Source organism: Gekko japonicus, unplaced genomic scaffold (assembly GCF_001447785.1).
Source record: "Gekko japonicus isolate JY-2015 unplaced genomic scaffold, Gekko_japonicus_V1.1 scaffold834, whole genome shotgun sequence".
In the NCBI taxonomy this organism is placed as follows: domain Eukaryota; kingdom Metazoa; phylum Chordata; class Lepidosauria; order Squamata; family Gekkonidae; genus Gekko; species Gekko japonicus.
This window is the reverse complement of record NW_015165855.1, coordinates 560,619-581,285: the sequence shown is the minus strand read 5'-3', so window position 1 is coordinate 581,285 and position 20,667 is coordinate 560,619. Positions and strand designations below refer to the sequence as shown.

Genomic DNA, 20,667 nt, shown 5'->3' with positions numbered 1-20,667 from the left:
GTGCAGCTCAAAACCACATTCAAATACCTCCGGGCAACGCCGCACTGACTGCAAAGTCACCCCTGAACGGCCATAAAATGGTTATAAATCTATGTATAGAAGGTTCAAAAATACCCAACCATCAAAGAGCTTGAAAGAAGTATGCCGTCTGGAGGGTACCATAAAACCCGATAATCAAAGGAAGTGAAACCAGCGTGCAACGCAGAGGGCAATTTTTCTTCCAACGTGAGTTTTATAAAACAACGGAGGGAAAAGCCAATGCAGAATCAACCCAGGAGGTCTCCCACCATAGCAGAAACCCGGCAGGACTACCCAGGAGTTTTCACAAGAAAAAACTGGAAACAAAGAAGGGATACTAAGGCAGAACAGTAAGGCAGTGAAATTCCATAGAATCCCTAATTTTTACCCAGCTACATGAGTGGCCTCACTGTGAAGCTTCCTGTATTGCAAAGGAAAGTCTGAGTTTCAAGATAATTTCCCAGTCTAATGTCAGTCAATATTGTGTGTGTGTGGGGGGGGGATAAAGTGTGGTGACCTTGAGTTGCAGGTGATGTGAAAGACCTCCACCTGAGACCCTGGAGAGCCACTGCCAGTCTGAGTATACAGTACCGACCTTGATGAACCAATTGTCTGATTCAGCATAAGGCAGCTTCATATATGTTCAGAAACAACTGTTAAGTAAAAGTGACCGGAAGACAGGATACATATTGAAACTTTTCAAAAGAAGCCATAAAAGAACATTTTCAGCGTGTATTTAACTGGATCTTCATTTTATCAATTAATTATCTACTTTTTATCTTCTTCTTCATAAGAATTACAATGGCTGCGGTCACACGGAACATTAGCCACCCTAGTCAGACGGAAGACATGCGGAGTTTCCGGACGCGATCCCACCAGCACATCTGGGAAGCGTAGCACACCCGGGGCTCAAACGAGGCTTCCCGCTGAAACCGCGCAGCAAAATACTAGTACCTCGGAGGTACTAGTATCCGGAAGCCGCGGGGCAAGGGCAGGCGTCGGATCGCGTTTCCGGAGGCATCCGGCGCCCGCCCATGTTCCCGTCCTCGCGAAAACGTTTTTCCCCCCATGTCTTTGTGGATGCGCAAAAGCACCCTACCGAGCATGCGCAGTCGTGCTGTACAGAAAAAAAAAATATCCAGTTTGCCGAACCGCGCGCTTCGTTTTTGCGCGCGGGATTGTGCTGCGATCGACACCTCTCCCTTCCCACGGGATCTCCACGGTACCTCCACGGTACCTCCACGGGAGGTCTGGTCAGGTAACGGCGCCTTAGTTTGCCCCGGGGCACACTGCCACGCTTCCCCCCCGCGGTTTCCTGCTCGTGTGACCGGGGCCAATATACGGTTTCTCAGATGGATGTTCCCATTTCCAGGTTGTAAAATACTATATCTCCTTTATGTTATATGCAATATATGCTGCAGTACTAACAGTCTGGCGACAGCAGTGGTCACACATAGTCTACATGCCATAGCTTGGTAGTAAGGCTTGTATGCACCAGATACACCTAGAGCTCACATTTTCAGAAGAGGGCCATGAGATCCTCCTCTGCTAATTGCACTAATAATGTTAAGGTACACAGTTGCATTTCCTCTCTTTCTGCTTGTATGCAGTCTTCGACACTAATTTGCCAGCTTGTTCTCCCACTACTTCTCGTGTTATTGGCTCTTCCAGTAGGCTCTTTACCTTCTGTTTTCTTTATCCATCACATTTTGATTTGAAGGATCGATTCCGTCAATACATATCATTGGGTAGGGATGGCACACTGCAAGGCTACTTTTGGCAGAACATTAGCAGCATGATAGTCTTACTATTTTTGTTCTTTATTGTAGCTCTATCAATGTACAGGATTTTGATAGAATTTAATAAACTAGAATAGCAGGTCCCTACCCTCAAGGTTCCTGCCAACCTAGCAGTTCGAAAGCAAGAAATTGCAAGTAGATAAATAGGTACCACTTCGGTGGGAAGGTAACAGCATTCCGTGCACCTTGGTGTTTAGTCATGCTGGCCACATGACCACGGAAATGTCTTTGGACAGCGCTGGCTCTTCGGCTTTGAAACGGAGATGAGCACCACAACCCTAGAGTCGGATTTGACTGGCTTTCGAGCAAGGGAACCTTTACCTTTACCTTACCCTCAAGGTACTTACAATCCAAAATCAACAGTAGAGAAACTAAAAAGGGGGCAAAATACAAATATAAGTGAATGCAGTTACACATATTGAACTGGATTACAGTTGGGGATATGGATTACTGTACTAGACATTTGGATCAATGCTTAATGTCATTTAACAAAAGCCTGGAAATGAAGTGTGGGGCTGTGTTATTCCCCATTGTGGTTATCTGTGGAAGCTGAACACTGTTATTCTCTGATTGCACACTTCAACTTTCCGTTTAGTCATTTGGGATGAGATCTGGCTCCTATGTTTGTGCTATTGTATGCATTATTATTTTTAAAATGTCTCGTTAGAAAGTTTCCCAGTTAACTAACACAGACCATGCACTAGCGTTTTCTTTAGTTGCTTTGGTCCCAGATATTTAACTTTACTATTCTGCAGCAAAAGCGAAGGCATCCCAAAGCTTATTAATGATGCTTTCAATGTCCTTCAATTTCATGCATGTGTTATTCTTTTCCTCATGTGTGTATATAAGGAGCTGTCATACCAAAAAAGGTCCATGGATCCGTTGTCCAATATTGTTATCAGCCTTTAGTGGTGGCGGCTAAGGTCTGATACCAAAGACCTTCTCAGCCCTTCTCCCTGCACTCATTTAAATGGAGATGCCCATCTGTTTGAAGTATACCTCCATTGCCATTCTTATTCATCTACAGAGTATCTATTAGTAACCCTAGTAGTACCTGTAGTATGTTATAGTGGTATTAAGGAGATTTTGAAAAGGAGTTTATCATATTTGCAGTGCTTCAATGTGTAGTAGCCTCCCGTTTAGCATTCACACCCTTATGTAAACCTGGGCTTGTGACAAAAGGAGACATCTAGTACATTTATTGATTTAGTTTGGGCCAATAGAAATGTTTTGTATAAAGTAGACCAGAGGCAATCATTTCATCTTTTGAGAGATGTTCAATATATGTCTGTATTCTCAATAACTAGCTCTTAAAAGCTTTTGTCAGCAAAGTACTGAGACGTTCAGGTCTTAGGAGTCTGTCAGCTTTTGAAATGCTATGTCAATCTAGAGCAACGCATGTTTTGTCAAAAATATATACTATTCTGTTCAGTTATACTTCAGCAACTAATTATACATTTAAAATTAAATGGATGATACTGTTTCTGTGAAACCCAGGGAGACATGGAGCTTGGTTTCCAGAGGTCATTTTGGGGGGGAACGTGGGGGAACGCAGTTCCCCCGGGTGAGGTACGGGGGGCAGGGCACATGACGAAGCCCCGCCCCCTGCTTCCGGCCGCCCCGCTTCCAGCCCTCATTCAGCCAGGAGGAGGCAGGAGAAGAGGGAGGGTAAGTTGCTTCCTCCCTGCCTCTCCCCACCCCTGCCTGCCTGGGGCCAGGGAGGGCCTACGCGGGGCTTCCTTGCACTCCCGCCGGCCTTGCAGGTCCACCTCATGGGGCTCGGCAGTGGAGCTGCAAGGCCAGTGGCTGGGACCGTTGGGGGCGGGGGGTGTGGCCTTATGACACACTTCCGGTGATGTCAGGAGGTGTGGCCTTATGACACACTTTCGGTGATGCCAGGGGGTGTGGCATATGCTAATGAGTTATGCTAATGAGTTCCCCTAGCTCTTTTTCTACGAAATGACCCCTGGTTTTAACTCATGGATCTGCTTTCACTATCTCTTTGGTGCTTAAAGGAAACCTGCTTATAAACAGTTCATCAAAGTTAACTGATGCCAGAAATTAGCTATGATGTACAGAAGCTGCACTGGCCATTGTTAGGTTTGTAATTTTCCGATGGCCAATTCTATCAACATTGGGCAGCGATGTTCTCACCCAATTGAGTTTTGGTCTAAGATTTGTGAAAAACTGGAGGTAAGATACGAACTTGAGATCCCTCTAAGGCCAGAAATACTTTTGTTGAACTGTGTGGCAGGATTTCAAAGGAACATCCAGATAACTTTCCTCTATTTAATTATGGCATCAAGGATTGTTTTTGCTAAACATTGGAAGCAGACTGTTGGCTCAAATATATCGAACTGGATGATAAAAATCAAGATCTATGTTAATTTGAGTTTTATTTATGGACAGAAGAGGAAGGTGCTTGACTCAGCTTCATGCTCAATGGAGTTCTATAATTAATGATGACATTGTAATCTTTATAACTGCATTATGGTGTTTATTTTTGCATATGTTTTGTTGTGGTTTATGACATAATGAATAAATATAGCAAAATAGTATATGGAATCTGAGAGGGCATAAAGAAAGTTGATTTCCTTATATATTTAATTATTCATTTCTTATGAATGGTAAAATGTCTCCAAATATCTCATGATAATCATGGAAAGCTGAGTTTAAAAGTTGCAATACCACTTCCACAAAATATTGTTTCATGCTTGATATCCCTTCTATTAATTAACTGTTGAGTTCTGTTTGAAAACAGATAGGTGGTGGGAAAGCAAAGTAGTTTGTGCTGTTTGACTAAGGCTGTTTTGAATGGTGTATGTACAGCAGTAGCAAAATAAACACATACAGAAATGTAGATATATATATATATATACTATCCACAAAGCCAGAAAACTTTGCTTCTTCCCTACCTGAAAAAAAGATTGTTCTTCTCTACATATAAGCTTGAGGAAGAAACAAAAGCAATTCTTGCAGTTCCCTGCCTGAGACGCAGAGTGTCGCTGTTGGCCAAGGTAGCTCTCATGTAGGAGCTGAGAATCCACTGAAGGATGCTTCCAGCAGTGTGGCTGCTCATTCTCTGAATGCCGATCAGGAAAACGGGAGACAACAGAGACGTGGAAGCCTTGGGGAAAGGAAACCATTACAACGTATATAAATTCAGCAGTATCCAGTGACATTGTTATGCTTCTTTACTGTGGATCTTGTATTGGGAATTGGAAACACCTCAGCTGATCAAGATATGAAAGGAGAAAAAGCAAGCGCCTCAGCCAGAAGGATGAACTGCAGACACCAAGAGGAGAGTGGATCAGTAAGGTTATTGTTCCTCTTATTATTGTCTTTGTTCTGCAAGACTGCCTCAGAGCAGATTCAGTATTCAGTCCCTGAGGAAATGGAGAAAGGGTCCGTTGTAGGGAATCTAGGCAAAGATCTGGGACTTAGCCCTGGAGAAATAGCAAATCGCAATCTGCATGTCCTTTCTCTAGATAAAAAGCAGTATTTCACTGTCAGTGCAGAAAATGGAAAACTGTATGTAAATGATAGGATAGATAGAGAGGGAATATGTGGGGAAACTCTATTCTGCCTTATAAACTTTGAAGTCATGGCTGAAAACCCCATGAATATTTTCCATGTAACTGTAGCAATCCAGGACATTAATGATAACACTCCACATTTCTTAAAAGAGGATATCAGGCTAGAACCAAGTGAATTAACTTTGCCAGGAGCCCGATTTGTTCTTGGGCATGCTGAAGACCCAGATGTTGGAATGAATTCTCTCCAGAGTTACCAGCTCTCATCTAATCAATATTTCACACTGGAAACTAAAGAGAGTGATGGAAATAAATATGCAGAATTAGTACTCAGTAAACAGCTGGATCGGGAAAGTGAAAGCAGTTTCCATATAACCCTTCTGGCTGTGGATGGAGGAAGGCCTGCCAAAACTGGCACAGCCAAAATATGGGTTAATGTCATTGATGCCAATGACAACCCCCCTGTTTTTGCACAAGATACTTACAAAGTCAGCCTGAAAGAAAATGTCCCCAAAGGATCTTCAGTAGTTCAAGTGGAAGCCACTGACAGAGATGAAGGGTCCAATGGCCAGATCAGCTATAGCTTTAGCAACATTGCTGAAAATTCTCGCAAAATGTTTCTGTTGGATCCACATAATGGAACTATTAGGGTTATGCAAACCCTGGATTTTGAGGGGAAAGATAAATACATCATGACAGTTGAAGCCAAGGATGGGGGTGGGTTAGTGGCTCACTGCAATGTTGAGATAAAGATAGTAGACGAGAATGACAATGCCCCAGAAATCATTCTTGTCTCATCATCCAGCCCAATACCTGAAGATTCTGCATCTGGGACTCTGGTTGCTCTTATCAATGTAAAAGACAGAGATTCTGGAGAGAATGGAAACATAGTTTGTCAGGTACTAAGCAATTTGCCATTCCAAATTGTCTCAACATCCAATAACTACTATAAGGTGCTTACAGATGGTTTGCTGGACAGGGAAAATACTCCTGAGTATAATATCACAATCACAGCCACAGACAATGGGAGTCCTCCTCTTTCTACACTCAAGACCATTTCAGTGCAGATCTCTGATATCAACGATAATCCTCCAGCCTTTGAGAAGCCTTCTTATACTGCCTATGTGCCAGAGAACAACCCCTCTGGAGCCTCCATTTTCAGGGTCAAAGCCTCTGACCCAGATCTGGATGGCAATGCACGAATCCTTTACTCCATCCAAAAGAGCAACATTGAGGACCTGCCTCTCTCCTCTTATGTCTCCATTAACTCTGAGACGGGGATTGTTTATGCACAGCGCTCCTTTGACTACGAACAATTCAGGGAGTTCCAACTTCAAGTGAAGGCCCAAGATGGAGGCTCTCCTCCTCTGAGCAGCAATGTCACTGTGAAAGTGTTTATTGTGGACCAGAATGACAACAGCCCTCAGATCCTCTACCCTTCCAAAGGAGTGGAAGGTTCAGGTTTGTTCGAGATGATCCCTCGTTCAGCTGATGCAGATTATCTGGTGACCAAGGTGGTAGCAGTGGATGCTGACTCTGGACACAATGCCTGGCTCTCCTACCACCTGCTTCAAGCCACTGAGCCAGGGCTCTTCACAATTGGACACCATACAGGTGAGATCAGGACATCCCGAACATTTTTGGAAAGGGATGCTGTGAAGCAGAGGGCGGTTATCTTAGTGAAGGATAATGGACACCCATCGTTATCTGCTACAGTGACGCTGAATCTGGTGTTTGCAGAGAATTTCCAGGAGGCCCTTCCAGAAATGAAGACCCAGTCCATCAGTCCTGACTATCAGTCTGACCTGCAGTTTTACCTGGTGTTGGCCTTGGCTTTGATCTCCTTCTTGTTTCTCTTGACGGTGATTCTGGCCATTCTGATGAAGCTTCGACGATCAGGGAATCCCAAATTCCTGCAGTGCTTTGCTCCTGTTCCTCATTCGAACAATGGTATCATATTTCCACCTAACTATGAAGAGGGGACATTGCCTTATTCTTATCAACTTTGCTTATCATCTGAATCCCGGATACAGGAATATGCCTTTCCAACAAACAGTGTTCTAACTGCAGAGAACATTTCTTCTAAGAATAAATCTGAAGCACTTTTGATAGCCAGTGAGGGAAACTGTGAGATGGATAAATCTGATATGGTGAGTTTATTTTGAGCGCAGTACCTCATTTTCACTGTAGAGGTTTTGACCGTGATTGTGCATGGCCACTTGTATAGTTATAAGTAAATGAGTTCTCCCTTCAAACAGCTCGTATATTTTGATTTCTTAGCTTATAATGACTATATTTGGCATTTTCCTGGAGGATACTTAGGGTTTGAATACCTGGGAGCAATGTTAACTCTATTTCCCCCCCTATTGAGCGAAGCAGTTCATGTCCTGAGCAGAATATAACTGTTGTAATCTTAAAATGGGCAATGGCAGTGCAAGATCCCGCATGGTTCCAGATTACTGCTGAGCTTCCTGTGTTAATGAGTGGCCGCCCATGTGCACTGCCTCAGAGTAATGCTTTTTAATCAAAGAATATGCACAAGGTAGGTCATGTTTCTCTTCTTTTATATCCTTTTTGAATAATACAATTACTAGTAGTAATGATAATAATAATAATCTCAGTAAAACCAATCCAGTAAATAAGGCAGTATAAACTTATATATTAACATTTAGGGATGTATGGGTATGCCTTTTTGTGTGTGTGTGTATGCTACACTGCCTCAGAGTAATGCTTTTTAATCAGAGCGTATGCCCAAGGTAGGTCATGGTTCTCTTGTTTTATATCCTTCTTGAATAATACAATTACTACTAGTAATGATAATAATAATCTCAGTAAAACCAATCCAGTAAATCAAAACAGTAGATTTTTATATATTAATATTTATATATTAATATTTTAGGGTATGCCCTTTTTTCTATACTGTCTTTATGAGCTTTCATCTTGCTAGGGTTGTCAGCTCTAGGTTGGGAAATACCTGAAGATTTAGGAAGTACAGCCTGGGGAGGGTGGGGTTTGGGGAGGGGAGAGACCTCAGCAGGGTACAATGCCATAGAGACCACCCTCCAAAGCAGATATTTTCTCCAGAGGAACTGATCTTGGTCATCTGGAGATCACTTGTAATCGTGGGAGATCTCATGGGGTTGGCAACCCTACTTGATCTTGTCCATTTTTAACACTGGTGTTCTCAACTTGTATGTGGGGGTTTGAAATTTTTATTAGATATGCTATTTATATCCAACTTATGCAAGCATAACTTAAAAAATATAGTGGAGGAAAGTGCTATGAGGAAAGAAACGGTGACACAAAAATAAAGCCCCAGGGGTGGACTTGCCAGCTAGTGGAAGAGTGGAGTGTGGGGGACGCCATTTTCTTGACAGCAAAATGTAATTTCTGGGGTAAACCTGTAAGTCTACCATAGAGTTTCTGGTGAATCCTAGACTATCACCCCAACAGTGGTTTTTCAGCTTCCCCCCCCCATATCACCCTACCAAGTGGTAGTGCTGGTCAAAGGCTGACACCAGAAGGTCCCCCACCATAGCAGAGAGCTGGGAGTTCTTCCCAGGAGCTTTGATTAACATAAGACAAACTGAAAACAAAGCTGGGGTTTTGGAGGCAGAATAGTAAGGCAGTGAAAGTCAACAGAATCCCTACTTTTTACCCAACCGCACAAGTGGCCCGGCTGTGGATTCTTCCTGTATTGCAGATGAAGTTCTCAGTTTCAAGATAATGGCTTGCCTAAGACAACCTGGTAAATTCTGGATTATTTGAACGGAGAATTTAAGAGAAATGTAAAAGTAATGTAGAACATCTTTCTAAACTTCACCCATCCCATTGTTGACATAAGAAATGTAACAAGGAAATGATTACTAAACCTGAAAAAAATGCATTTTCCCACTCCAATTGCAGTCAGTTATGTGGAAAAATAGAAATTGTGGTATCTTTGAATTCCATTATCGGTTACAGATGTGGGAAGAATTTGGCATGGGTTGCTATTGGGGGGGGGGCAGACCTGTTCTTCTAGTTAACGTGTAGTTCTACTTCCACAGTTGATTATCAGGTGCTAACAGTACAGTCCTAAGCAGGTCTACTCAGAATTGTACTAATCTATTCAGTTGGACCTACTCCTTGAAAAGTGCTCTTAAGATGGTAGCCTAAATGTATACAAACTTCCAAAATGGGGACCACATTTATTGAGGTAAACCTGTAATTGCTTTGGTATTGCGCATACAATGGCAAATGATCAAAACTGGTTGTGAAGTAGTATTTTACTACATTGTTGATGACATTGTTTGGAATTTAAAATCAATACATGAAGGAAATCTAGGAAGAATGAAGAAAAGTCATGAAAGCTCTTTCCAAAGAATGACCATCTTTGCATTTTTAAAACATGTGTCACAAGTGGAAAAATCAATGACTGCAAAACTACAATAACATGCTATGAGAAGAAAATGACTGTTTTGGACAGTAGACCTTTTCTGTTTAAAAATTTGGCCGGGCCTCTGTTTCTAGTTAATTTTTTTCTCCACCGTTGATTATTGGAGATTAACAGTTTAATCCTAAGCAAGTCTAGTCAAAATCCTGCTCAAGTCTATTCAGTTGGGCCTACTCCATCTTTGCATTTTTAAAACATGTCATAAGTGGAAAAATCAATGACTGCAAAGCTACAGTAACATTCTATGAGAATGGCTGTTCTGGACAGTAGACCTTTTCTGTTTATCAGGCCTGTGTTTCTAGTTAATTCTTTCTCCACTGTTGATTATCAGAGACTAACAGTGTCATCCTAAGCAAGTCTAGTCAGAATCCTACTCTATTCAGTCAGGCTACTCTTTGAAAAGTGCTTTTAGGATGGCAGCCTAAGTGTACACAAGTTTCCAAACTTGGGACCCACATTATTTCCCATAGTGGGACTTCTAGATTTACTCTGGTATCTTAAAGGACCTACTAATGCACCACATAGAGAACAGATAGGAGATCTGCAGCTAAGTAACAACTGGCTAACTTTGGAGCATATGTAGCGATACAGTGAACCATCCTGGAACTCAAATGGCAATCGAAGGTATAAATAGTAATATTCCAGCCAGAGAAAATGCCTGGATGACAATGCAGAGATTTCCACACTTTGAAGTCCAGGATGATTATTTAGGAAGCAAGACTTTTCATTATTGGAGTAGCAATATTAGCTTTAAAAACTGGACTGAATGAAGAAACAGGTAAATGTTTTTTTAAAGGAAAATATTCCGAGTTCTCTACTTAGAGCCTATTACAAGGGGATAGTCATTCCTAAACACAGTCCTTCAGTGTTTGTTTGTAATTCACCAAAACATCAATTGCCTTCAGGTTGCATTTCTATTTTAAACCAAATGAACAAGCATCCATTGCAGTTCTCCTTGTGAGCCTCAGAGTGTCGCTGTTGACCAATATCATCGCTAAATGGAGGCTGGAAAGCCACAGATATTTGCTATAGCTTCATCGGTGCTGTGCAGACCGGGGAACTCCCAACACAGAGGCAGAACAGCATTCCTGAGCCAAAAAAAAAGTCTTGTGGCTTGTACAAATTAAGAAGAAAAACGGATTATTCTTCCTAAGATTCCCTGCATCTTGAAGAGGATCTGATCTGACCGGGGGTAAAAGAGACAGCTAATTTGTCTGGGATCCAGATGGACAGGAAGCACAAAGGGAATGGCCGGGCTCTGGGAAGGCAAGTACTGCTTCTCTCATTATTGTCTTTCTGCAGCTGGGCTGCTTCAGAGCAGATTCAGTATTCCATACCCGAAGAGATGCCAAAGGGTTCTATTGTGGGTAACCTTGCCAAAGATTTGGGTCTGAATGCCAGAGAACTAGCACAGCGTAACCTACATGCTGTCTCTGTGGATGATATGCAATATTTCACAATCAGTGCAGAGAATGGAAAACTCTATGTGAATGACAGAATAGACAGGGAAGGGATTTGTGACACAGCTGCACTTTGCCTTGTTAATTTTGAGGCAGTGGTTGAAAACCCTCTGAATATTTTTCATATTACTGTAGTGATTCAAGACATTAATGATAATGCACCATATTTTGCAAATGAAAACATCAAGTTGGAAATAATTGAATCCAGTTTACCAGGCACAAGGTTTCTTATTGAGAAAGCTAAAGATCCTGACATTGGTATGAATTCTCTTCAGAATTACCAGATCAACCCCAACCAGTATTTCACTGTGGAAGTTAAAGAGAGTAAGGATGGGGGGAAATTTGCAGAGTTAGTACTGCAGAAAATGTTGGATCGTGAAAGGGAACACTCTTTCCAATTGACTCTTGTAGCGCTAGACAGTGGAGAACCAAGAAGAACTGGTACTGCTCAAATATGGATTGATGTCACTGATGCTAATGATAATTTCCCCATATTCACACAAGAACTTTATAAGGTCAGTTTGAAGGAAAATGTACCTGTTGGTTCGTTTGTACTCCAGATTGTGGCCTCTGATGATGATGAAGGTCCAAACGCCCAGATCACGTACCAATTCAGGAACATACCACTAAGTGACCAACAGAAATTCAGCTTGGATCCCAGGAATGGAACTATAACACTAGAAGGGCAATTGGACTTCGAAGAAACCAAAGAATATAGTATTCGAGTTGCAGCAAAAGATGGAGGAGGATTAGTGACCCACTGCAACATCGAAATAACAGTTCTTGATGAGAATGACAACTCCCCAGAGGTGAACATTGTTTCCCTGTTTAACCCAGTCCCTGAAGATTCCCTTCCTGGAACATTAATTGCCTTGATCAATGTAAAAGACAAAGATACAGGGGACAATGGGAAAGTTACATGCAACCTAGAAAAGCATTTACCATTCAAGATTATTCCCTCTTCTAATAATTACTATAAGCTGCAGACCGACAGTCCTTTAGACCGAGAAAAGCATTCTGAATACAATATTACAATCACAGCCAGTGACCAAGGGACACCTGCACTCTCCACAAATAAAACCATCTCATTACTTATTTCAGATATCAATGACAATGCCCCTTCTTTTGAGAAACCATCCTACACCATCTTTGTGCCAGAAAATAACCCTTCTGGTGCTTCCATATTCAATGTGGAATCCTTGGACCCAGACATGGACCAAAACTCACGAATCACATATTCCATCCTCCATAGCAACATCAAGGAGCTCCCCATCTCTTCATACATCTCCATTAACTCTGAGACTGGAGCTCTCTATGCCCAGAGGTCCTTTGACTATGAACAGTTCAGAGAGTTCCAGCTTCAAGTGAGGGCCCTAGACAGTGGTTCTCCCCCTCTCAGCAGCAATGTCACAGTGAGGGTGTTCATTTTGGATCGGAATGACAACAGCCCACGGATCCTGTCCCCTTCACAAGAAGCCAAGGGCTCAGCCTTGTTTGAGATGGTACCTCGTTCTGCTGAGGCAGGATATCTGGTCACAAAGGTGGTGGCTGTGGATGCTGATTCTGGACACAACGCCTGGCTTTCCTACCATGTCATTCAAGCCACTGAACCAGGATTCTTCACTGTTGGTTCTCACACTGGTGAAATCAGGACCACAAGGGCCTTTGTGGAGAAAGATGCTGCGAAACAGAAACTGGTCATCTTGGTGAAGGATAATGGCCAGCCATCACTCTCAGCCACTGTGACGCTGAACTTGGTGTTTGCCGAGAACTTTCAGGAGGCCCTTCCAGAAATGAAGAACCAGTCCAGGAGCTCTGACTATCAGTCCGACCTGCAGTTCTACCTGGTGCTGGCCTTGGCTTTGATGTCATTCTTGTTTCTCTTGACAGTGATCCTGGCCATTCTGATGAAGCTTCGGCGATCAGGGAATCCCAAATTCCTGCAGTGCTTTGCTCCTGTTCCCCATTCAAAGGCTGGAGCCATCTTCCCACCAAACTTTGAAGATGGGACTTTGCCTTATTCCTACCAGCTGTGCCTGTCCTCAGAATCCAGGAAGAATGAGTTCACTTTCCTGACCCCCAATATTCAGATTGCAGACAATATTCTATGCAACAACACATCTGGTGTGCCTATCCTTAATAATGGAGAAAAAAGTTTAAATTCTGAGATGGAGAGTACGGACAAGGTATAGATCGTTATTTTCCTTTCATGACACATTATTTTATTTATGGGGCTGATGCAACTGCTTTATTTGTTTGACTTTTGCTGTCTATCAAACAGGAAACCAGTGAATATTGGGGAGGGGGGGTTGATGGTTGTTATACACTAGAAAATACACACATACCACTTCCCAAAATTTTCCATCTTTCTTGTTACCTTTGTGCTCTTTATATCCTCTCCAACCTGTCTCTTATCTTGTGATGAGATTCTGTGGTTTTGAAAGTGCTTTTTGATGAAAAGTAACTATTAAATAATAGTAATCTGGATAATAAGGTATATATTGAAACATTTCAAAAGAAGCCATAAAAGAACATGTTGAGCTCCTATGTCAATGGATACCCATTTGCTCAATGGTCTTCTTTTTATCTTCACATTCATAAGAAGTAAAATATATATTTTCTCAGATGAATATTCTCCAGGTTGTAAAATACTGTATCTCCTTTATTTTATATCAAGAAATTGTTGCATTACCAGGGGTCATTTCGGGGGGGATCGCGGGGGATCGCAGTTCCCCTGGGTGAGGTGCGGGGGCAGGGCACATTACCCTGCTTCCGGTCAGGGTAAAATGGCGATTTGACGCACCCTGTAAGTGCTCAGAGTGGACGGGTGTTCCTTACAGCAGTTTGGACTGTATTTTGGTCCAACACGGCTTCCTCCAGGCAGGGGGAATTACTGGCAGGCATCAAGACCCAAGAGAGAGTTGAGATTGGTGTGATCAAGTCTCGGAAGAGGCTTGTATTACACTTTGATCCCCTCTCCTGAAGCGGGCGAGCGCATTCAGGGGGTGTGGCCTCATGACATACTTCTGGTGATGTCAGGGGGTGTGGCATATGCTAATGAGTTATGCTAATGAGTTCCCCTAGCTCTTTTTCTATGAAACGACCCCTGTGCATTACTATCACTCTGGCACAGGTTTGCTGGATTGATGAGGTGTCTTGCAGTGGCCACACACATTCTGCATTCTGTGGTAAGGCTTTTATGTGCCAGGTGCATCTAGAGCTCACATTTTCAGAGGAAGGCCATGAGATCCTCCTTTGCTTATTACACTAATGATCTTACGGAGGACTTCTTTTCTTGCTTCTTCCTTGCAGTGTACAATACCCATTTGCCAGTTTGTTCTCCACCTTCCTTTTCATTCACAGCCTCTTCCAGTGGGCTCTTTATTTTTTCCTTTTCTTTATCCAGGGCTTTCTGATCTGAAGGATCGATTGCATTAACACATGTCATCAGCAGGGATGGTACACTGCAAATCTACTTTTGGCAGAATGTTAGCCGCATGATAGTTTTACTATTTTTGTTATTTATTGTAGCAGTATCAGTGTACATGATTTCTATAGATCTTCCTAAGCAAGAATAGGCAAGTCCTCGCCCTCAAACAGCTTCCATTCTGAAATCAACAGTGGAGAACATAACACAGAGATAAGGGACAAACATGAGCAAATTCAATTAAACATGTTACAGTTGGGGTATGGATTATTCTGCTAGACATTTAGATCAATGACCTTAGAACTTAGAACAATGAATTTAGATCATCTAAGAAGAGCCTGGAAATTAAGCACTATGAAGTATCAATACTGGCAGGGCTGTGATATTCACCATTCTGGCTATGTGTGGAAGCTGAGCACTGTTATTCTCTGATTGCATACTTTTAAACAAATGAATTCAGTTTTCCATTTAGAGGGGCTGAAGAATGGTGGGGGGGGGACTTTTATATGTTGAAGTCTATGGGGCCGCAGAGATAGAGGATAAATAGCTCCTGGGTCTTGATCTGGTCCATGGGGTCGCGAAGAGTTGGACTCGACTGTGTGACTGAACAATAAAACTTGTTACCAGGTCCTGCCCCCAAACCATGTGCGCCAGTTCCACTGTCCTCTTCTTGTTCCATCTGCTCAACTTTTTAGACCTCAGCCTGAAGTACAGGATAAAGGAGACTGGATCAATCCTGGGAACTTTCTTCCATGTGGAAGAGTGGCATAAGTATGCACTTTCAGTGTTCAGTTCTAAACAGAAGATCAGGATAGTGTCCTTGATTTATATGCATGTTTTTCTAGCCCTTTCAGGTAAGTTGGAATGAGGCATTAGATTTTCATTTATATTTGCTCAGTTAGCCCTATGAGGAAAATACAAATTATTTTTTAAAATGTCTCATTCAAAAGTCTCCCAGTTAATGAACATAGGACATGTACTAGCCTTTTCTTTAGTTGTTTTGGTCTCAGTTGTTTACTATTCGGCAGCAAAAACTAAGGCATTCCAAAACTTATTAAGGATGCTTTGGATGCCTTCCAATTGCATGTATGTGATATTCTTCCTTGCGTCCTGTGTGTATGTAGGGAGCTGTCATACCAAAAAAGACCCAAAGTCCTTCTCAGCCCTTCTACCTGCACTCATTTAAATGGAGAGGCCCATCTGTTTGAAGTATACCTCCATTGCCATTCTTATTCATCTACAGAGTATCTATTAGTAACACCAGTAGTACCCGTAGTATGTCATAGTGGTATTACAGCAGGTTTTGAAAAGGGCTTTATCATATTTGCAGCATTTCAAGCAGTAGTAGCGTGCTATTTAGCATTCACGCCCTTACGTAAACCTGGCCCTGTGTTTTAGTGACAAAAGAAGACAGTACCTTTATTTCAGTTTAATTTGGGCCAATAGAAATGTTTTGTATAAAGTACTGAGAAGTTCAGGTCAGATCAGTTTTTGAAATGTCATGCCAATCTAAAGTAACACATGTTTTGTCAAAATATATATACTATACTATTCAGTTATTCTTCAGCAACTAATTGTACATTTTAAACTAAATGGATGATACCAGTTCTGTGATACCTGATGAGACATGAAGCTTTGTTTTAACTCATTGATCCACTTTTATGGTCTCTTCGGAGCTTTAAGAAAACCTGCTTTAAAGTAGTTCATCAGTTTTATTTGATGCCAGAAATTAGCTATGATGTATAGACGTTGCACTGCCCATTGTTGCTTTTGTAAATTTCTGATGGTCAATCTTATCCACGTTTGGCAGCAATCTTCTCACCCTATTGAGTTTTGGACTAAGATCCGTGGAAAAACTGGAGGTAGGATATGAATTTGAGATCCCTCTAGGCCAGAAATAATTTTGTTGAAGCATGTGGCAGGATTTCTAAGGTGGATCCAGGTAATTTTCCTAGACAATGGAAGCTGAATTTAGCCTCAAATATATAGAACTGGATGGTATAAATCAAAAAGATCTGTGTTAATTAGAGTTTTATTTATTTACAGAAGAGGAAAGTGCTTGACTTAACTTGATGCTCTTTGGTGTTCTTTACTTAATGACACTGTAACCTTTGTAACTGCAATATGGTGTTCATTCTTTGTATATGTTTTGTTGTGGTTTATGATATAATGAATAAATACAGCAAAATAGTATATGGAATCTGAGAGGACAAAAGCAGAGCTGATATCCTTATATATTTAAGTATTTATTTCTTATTAATAGTAACATGTCTCAAAATATTCCATGATAATCACAGAAAACTGAGTTTACAAGTGGCAGTACCACTTTCCCCAAATATTGTTTCATGTTGTTTATGCTGTTTGCGTGAGATTGTTTGGAATGGTGTTCCTACTGTTGTAGCAAAATAAACACATACAAAATGCAGATATATACTATCCACAAAGCCAGAAAACTTTTCTTCTTCCCCACCTGAAAACAGATTGTTCTTCTCTACATATAAGCTTGAGGAAGAGACAAAAGCAATTCTTGCAGTTCCCTGCCTGAGACGCAGAGTGTCACTGTTGGCCAAGGTAGCTCTCATGTAGGATCTGGGAATCCACTGAGCTCTGCTTCCAGCAGTGTGGCTGCTCATTCTCGGAATGCAGATCAGGAAAACAGCAGACAACGGAGACGGGAAGCCTTGGGGAAAGGAAACCATTACAACATATATAAATTCAGCAGACTCCAGTGACATTGTTATGCTTCTTTACTGTGGATCTTGTGTTGTGATGGGAATTTGAAAAGATCTCAGCTGACCAAGATATGCAAGTAGAAGAAAAAGCAAGCTCCTCAGCCAGAAGGATGAACTGCAGACACCAAGAGAAGAGTGGATCAGTAAGGTTATTGTTCCTCTTATTATTGTCTTTGTTCTGCAAAACCGCCTCAGAGCAGATTCAGTATTCAGTCCCTGAGGAAATGGAGAAAGGGTCCATTGTAGGGAATCTAGCCAAAGATCTAGGACTTAGTCCTGGAGAAATAGCAAATCGCAATCTGCATGTCTTTTCTCTAGATAAAAAGCAGTATTTCACTGTCAGTGCAGAAAATGGAAAACTGTATGTAAATGATAGGATAGATAGAGAGGGAACTTGTGGGGAAACTCTATTCTGCCTTATAAACTTTGAAGTCATGGCTGAAAACCCCATGAATATTTTCCATGTAACTGTAGCAATCCAGGATATTAATGATAACACACCACGTTTCTTAAATGAGGATATCAGGCTAGAACCAAGTGAATCAACTCTGCCAGGAGCCCGATTTGTTCTTGGGCATGCTGAAGATCCAGATGTTGGAATGAATTCTCTCCAGAACTACCAACTCTCACCCAATCAATATTTCACACTGGAAACCAGCGTGAGTGAGGATGGAAATAAATATGCAGAATTGGTACTCAGGAAACAGTTGGATCGGGAAAGGGAAAGCAGTTTCCATATAACCGTTATGGCTGTAGATGGAGGAAAGCCTGCCAAAACTGGCACAGCCAAAATATGGGTTAATGTCATTGATGCCAATGACAACCTCCCTGTTTTTGCACAAGAATTGTACAAGGTCAGCCTGAAGGAAAATGCCCCCAAAGGATCCTCAGTGGTGCATGTGGAAGCCACTGACAGAGACGAAGGCTCCTATGGCCAGATCAGCTACAGTTTTAGCAATATTGCTGAAAACACTCGCAAAATGTTTTTGTTGGATTCACATAATGGAACTATTAAAGTTAGGGAAACCCCAGATTTTGAGGGGAAAGATAAATACATCATGACAGTTGAAGCCAAGGATGGGGGTGGGTTAGTGGCTCACTGCAATGTTGAGATAAAGATAGCAGACGAGAATGACAATGCCCCGGAAATCATTCTTGTCTCATCATCCAGCCCAATACCTGAAGATTCTGCATCCGGGACTCTGGTAGCTCTTATCCATGTAAAAGACAGAGATTCAGGAGAAAATGGAAACATAGTTTGTCAGGTACTAAGCAATTTGCCATTCCAAATTGTCTCAACATCCAATAACTACTATAAGGTGCTTACAGATGGTTCTCTGGACAGAGAAATTATTCCTCAATATAATATCACAATCACAGCCACAGACCAAGGCAATCCTCCTCTTTCTACACTCAAGACCATTTCAGTGCAGATCTCCGATATCAATGATAATCCTCCAGCCTTTGAGAAGCCTTCCTATACTGCCTACGTGCCAGAAAACAACCCCTCTGGAGCCTCCATTTTCAGGGTCAAAGCCTCAGACCCAGATCTGGATCGCAATGCACGAATCCTTTACTCCATCCAAAAGAGCAACATTGAGGACCTGCCTCTCTCCTCTTATGTCTCCATTAACTCTGAGACTGGGATTGTTTATGCACAGCGCTCCTTTGACTACGAACAATTCAGGGAGTTCCAACTTCAAGTGAAGGCCCAAGATGGAGGCTCTCCTCCTCTGAGCAGCAATGTCACTGTGAAAGTGTTTATTGTGGACCAGAATGACAACAGCCCTCAGATCCTCTACCCTTCCAAAGGAGTGGAAGGTTCAGGTTTGTTCGAGATGATCCCTCGTTCAGCTGATGCAGATTATCTGGTGACCAAGGTGGTAGCGGTGGATGCTGACTCTGGACACAATGCCTGGCTCTCCTACCACCTGCTTCAGGCCACTGAGCCGGGGCTCTTCACAGTTGGACACCATACTGGTGAGATCAGGACCTCCCGAACTTTTTTGGAAAGGGATGCTGTGAAGCAGAAGGTGGTTATTTTAGTGAAGGATAATGGACACCCATCGTTATCTGCTACAGTGACTCTGAACATGGTGTTTGCAGAGAACTTTCAGGAGGCCCTTCCAGAAATGAAGACCCAATCCATCAGTCCTGACTATCAGTCTGATCTGCAGTTCTATCTGGTGTTGGCCTTGGCTTTGATCTCCTTCTTGTTCCTCTTGACGGTGATTCTGGCCATTCTGATGAAGCTTCGACGATCAGGCAATCCCAAATTCCTACAGTGCTTTGGTCCCGTCCCCCACTCAAACAACGGTATTATATTTCCACCCAACTATGAAGAGGGGACACTGCCTTATTCTTATCAACTTTGCTTATCATCTGAATCCCGGATACAGGAATATGCCTTTCCAACAAGCACTGTTCTAACTGCAGAGAACATTTCTTCTAAGAATAAGTCTGAGGCACTTTTGACAGCCAGTGAGGGAAATATCCTTAATTGTGAGATGGATAAATCTGATATGGTGAGTTTATTTTGAGTAGTACCTCTTTTTCACTGTAGACAATCACTGTGATTGTAAATGGCCACTTATATAGTCATAAGTAAATGAGTTCTTCCTACAGACAGCTCATATGTTTTGATTTCATAGCTTCTAATTGATCCTGACTATATTTGGCTCTTTCCTGAGGGATACTTAAGGTTTGAATATCTCTGAGCAATGTTCCCCCCTACTGAGTGAAGCAGTTCACATCCTGAACAGACTATAACTGCTGTAGGTCTCAAATGATGGGAAGCCACAGATATGCTATTAATGGAAGTGGAGAAATTATGTGGCTTTGACTGCTGAGAGGAGGGATTGCCACATAGAACTTTGAATGGTTGAAGAAGCTGACCATTAGAAGTTCAGAGTGACTATATGGACAGTTATTTAACCTAAGCACTTTGTTCATCATGGAAGAATTATATATATTGTGAAAATTTATTAATTTTAAAAATCTTTATAGTAAATACATTAACATTTTCATAAAATAATCTTGGGCCCCAGTCACACGGGCCAGATATTGCGGGGGGGAGGTGTGGCTGTTTGCCTTGGAGTGAACTACCGTGTGGCAGCGGGATCAAACGTCCCGCCGACATCCCGTGGTTGGGGGGAGGTGTCGATCATACGTCACTCCTGCAGTGCGGCAAAGAAGCGGATCGGCGGGTTCGGTTTTTTAAAAACCCAAGTGTTCGCATGCTCCGTTGGGTGCTTGTGCGCATCCCG

General features: G+C 42.1%; 3 protein-coding genes across 3 annotated transcripts; all 3 read left to right on the top strand.

The window, feature by feature from the left end:
• Positions 1-5,061: 5,061 nt before the first annotated feature.
• Positions 5,062-7,515, top strand: LOC107110366 (protocadherin gamma-B1-like). Its single transcript, XM_015411147.1, has one exon. It carries the CDS (start codon positions 5,062-5,064, stop codon positions 7,513-7,515), a length of 2,454 nt encoding a protein of 817 aa, XP_015266633.1.
• Positions 7,516-11,007: 3,492 nt separating this feature from the next.
• Positions 11,008-13,434, top strand: LOC107110365 (protocadherin gamma-B1-like). Its single transcript, XM_015411145.1, has one exon. The coding sequence runs from the start codon at positions 11,008-11,010 to the stop codon at positions 13,432-13,434; it is 2,427 nt and encodes an 808-aa protein (XP_015266631.1).
• A 1,481-nt stretch (positions 13,435-14,915) lies between these two features.
• Positions 14,916-19,941, top strand: LOC107110364 (protocadherin gamma-B1-like). Its single transcript, XM_015411144.1, has 3 exons — positions 14,916-14,929; positions 17,455-17,478; positions 17,538-19,941. Exons 1-3 carry the CDS (start codon positions 14,916-14,918, stop codon positions 19,939-19,941), a joined length of 2,442 nt encoding a protein of 813 aa, XP_015266630.1.
• The last annotated feature ends 726 nt before the right edge of the window (positions 19,942-20,667 follow it).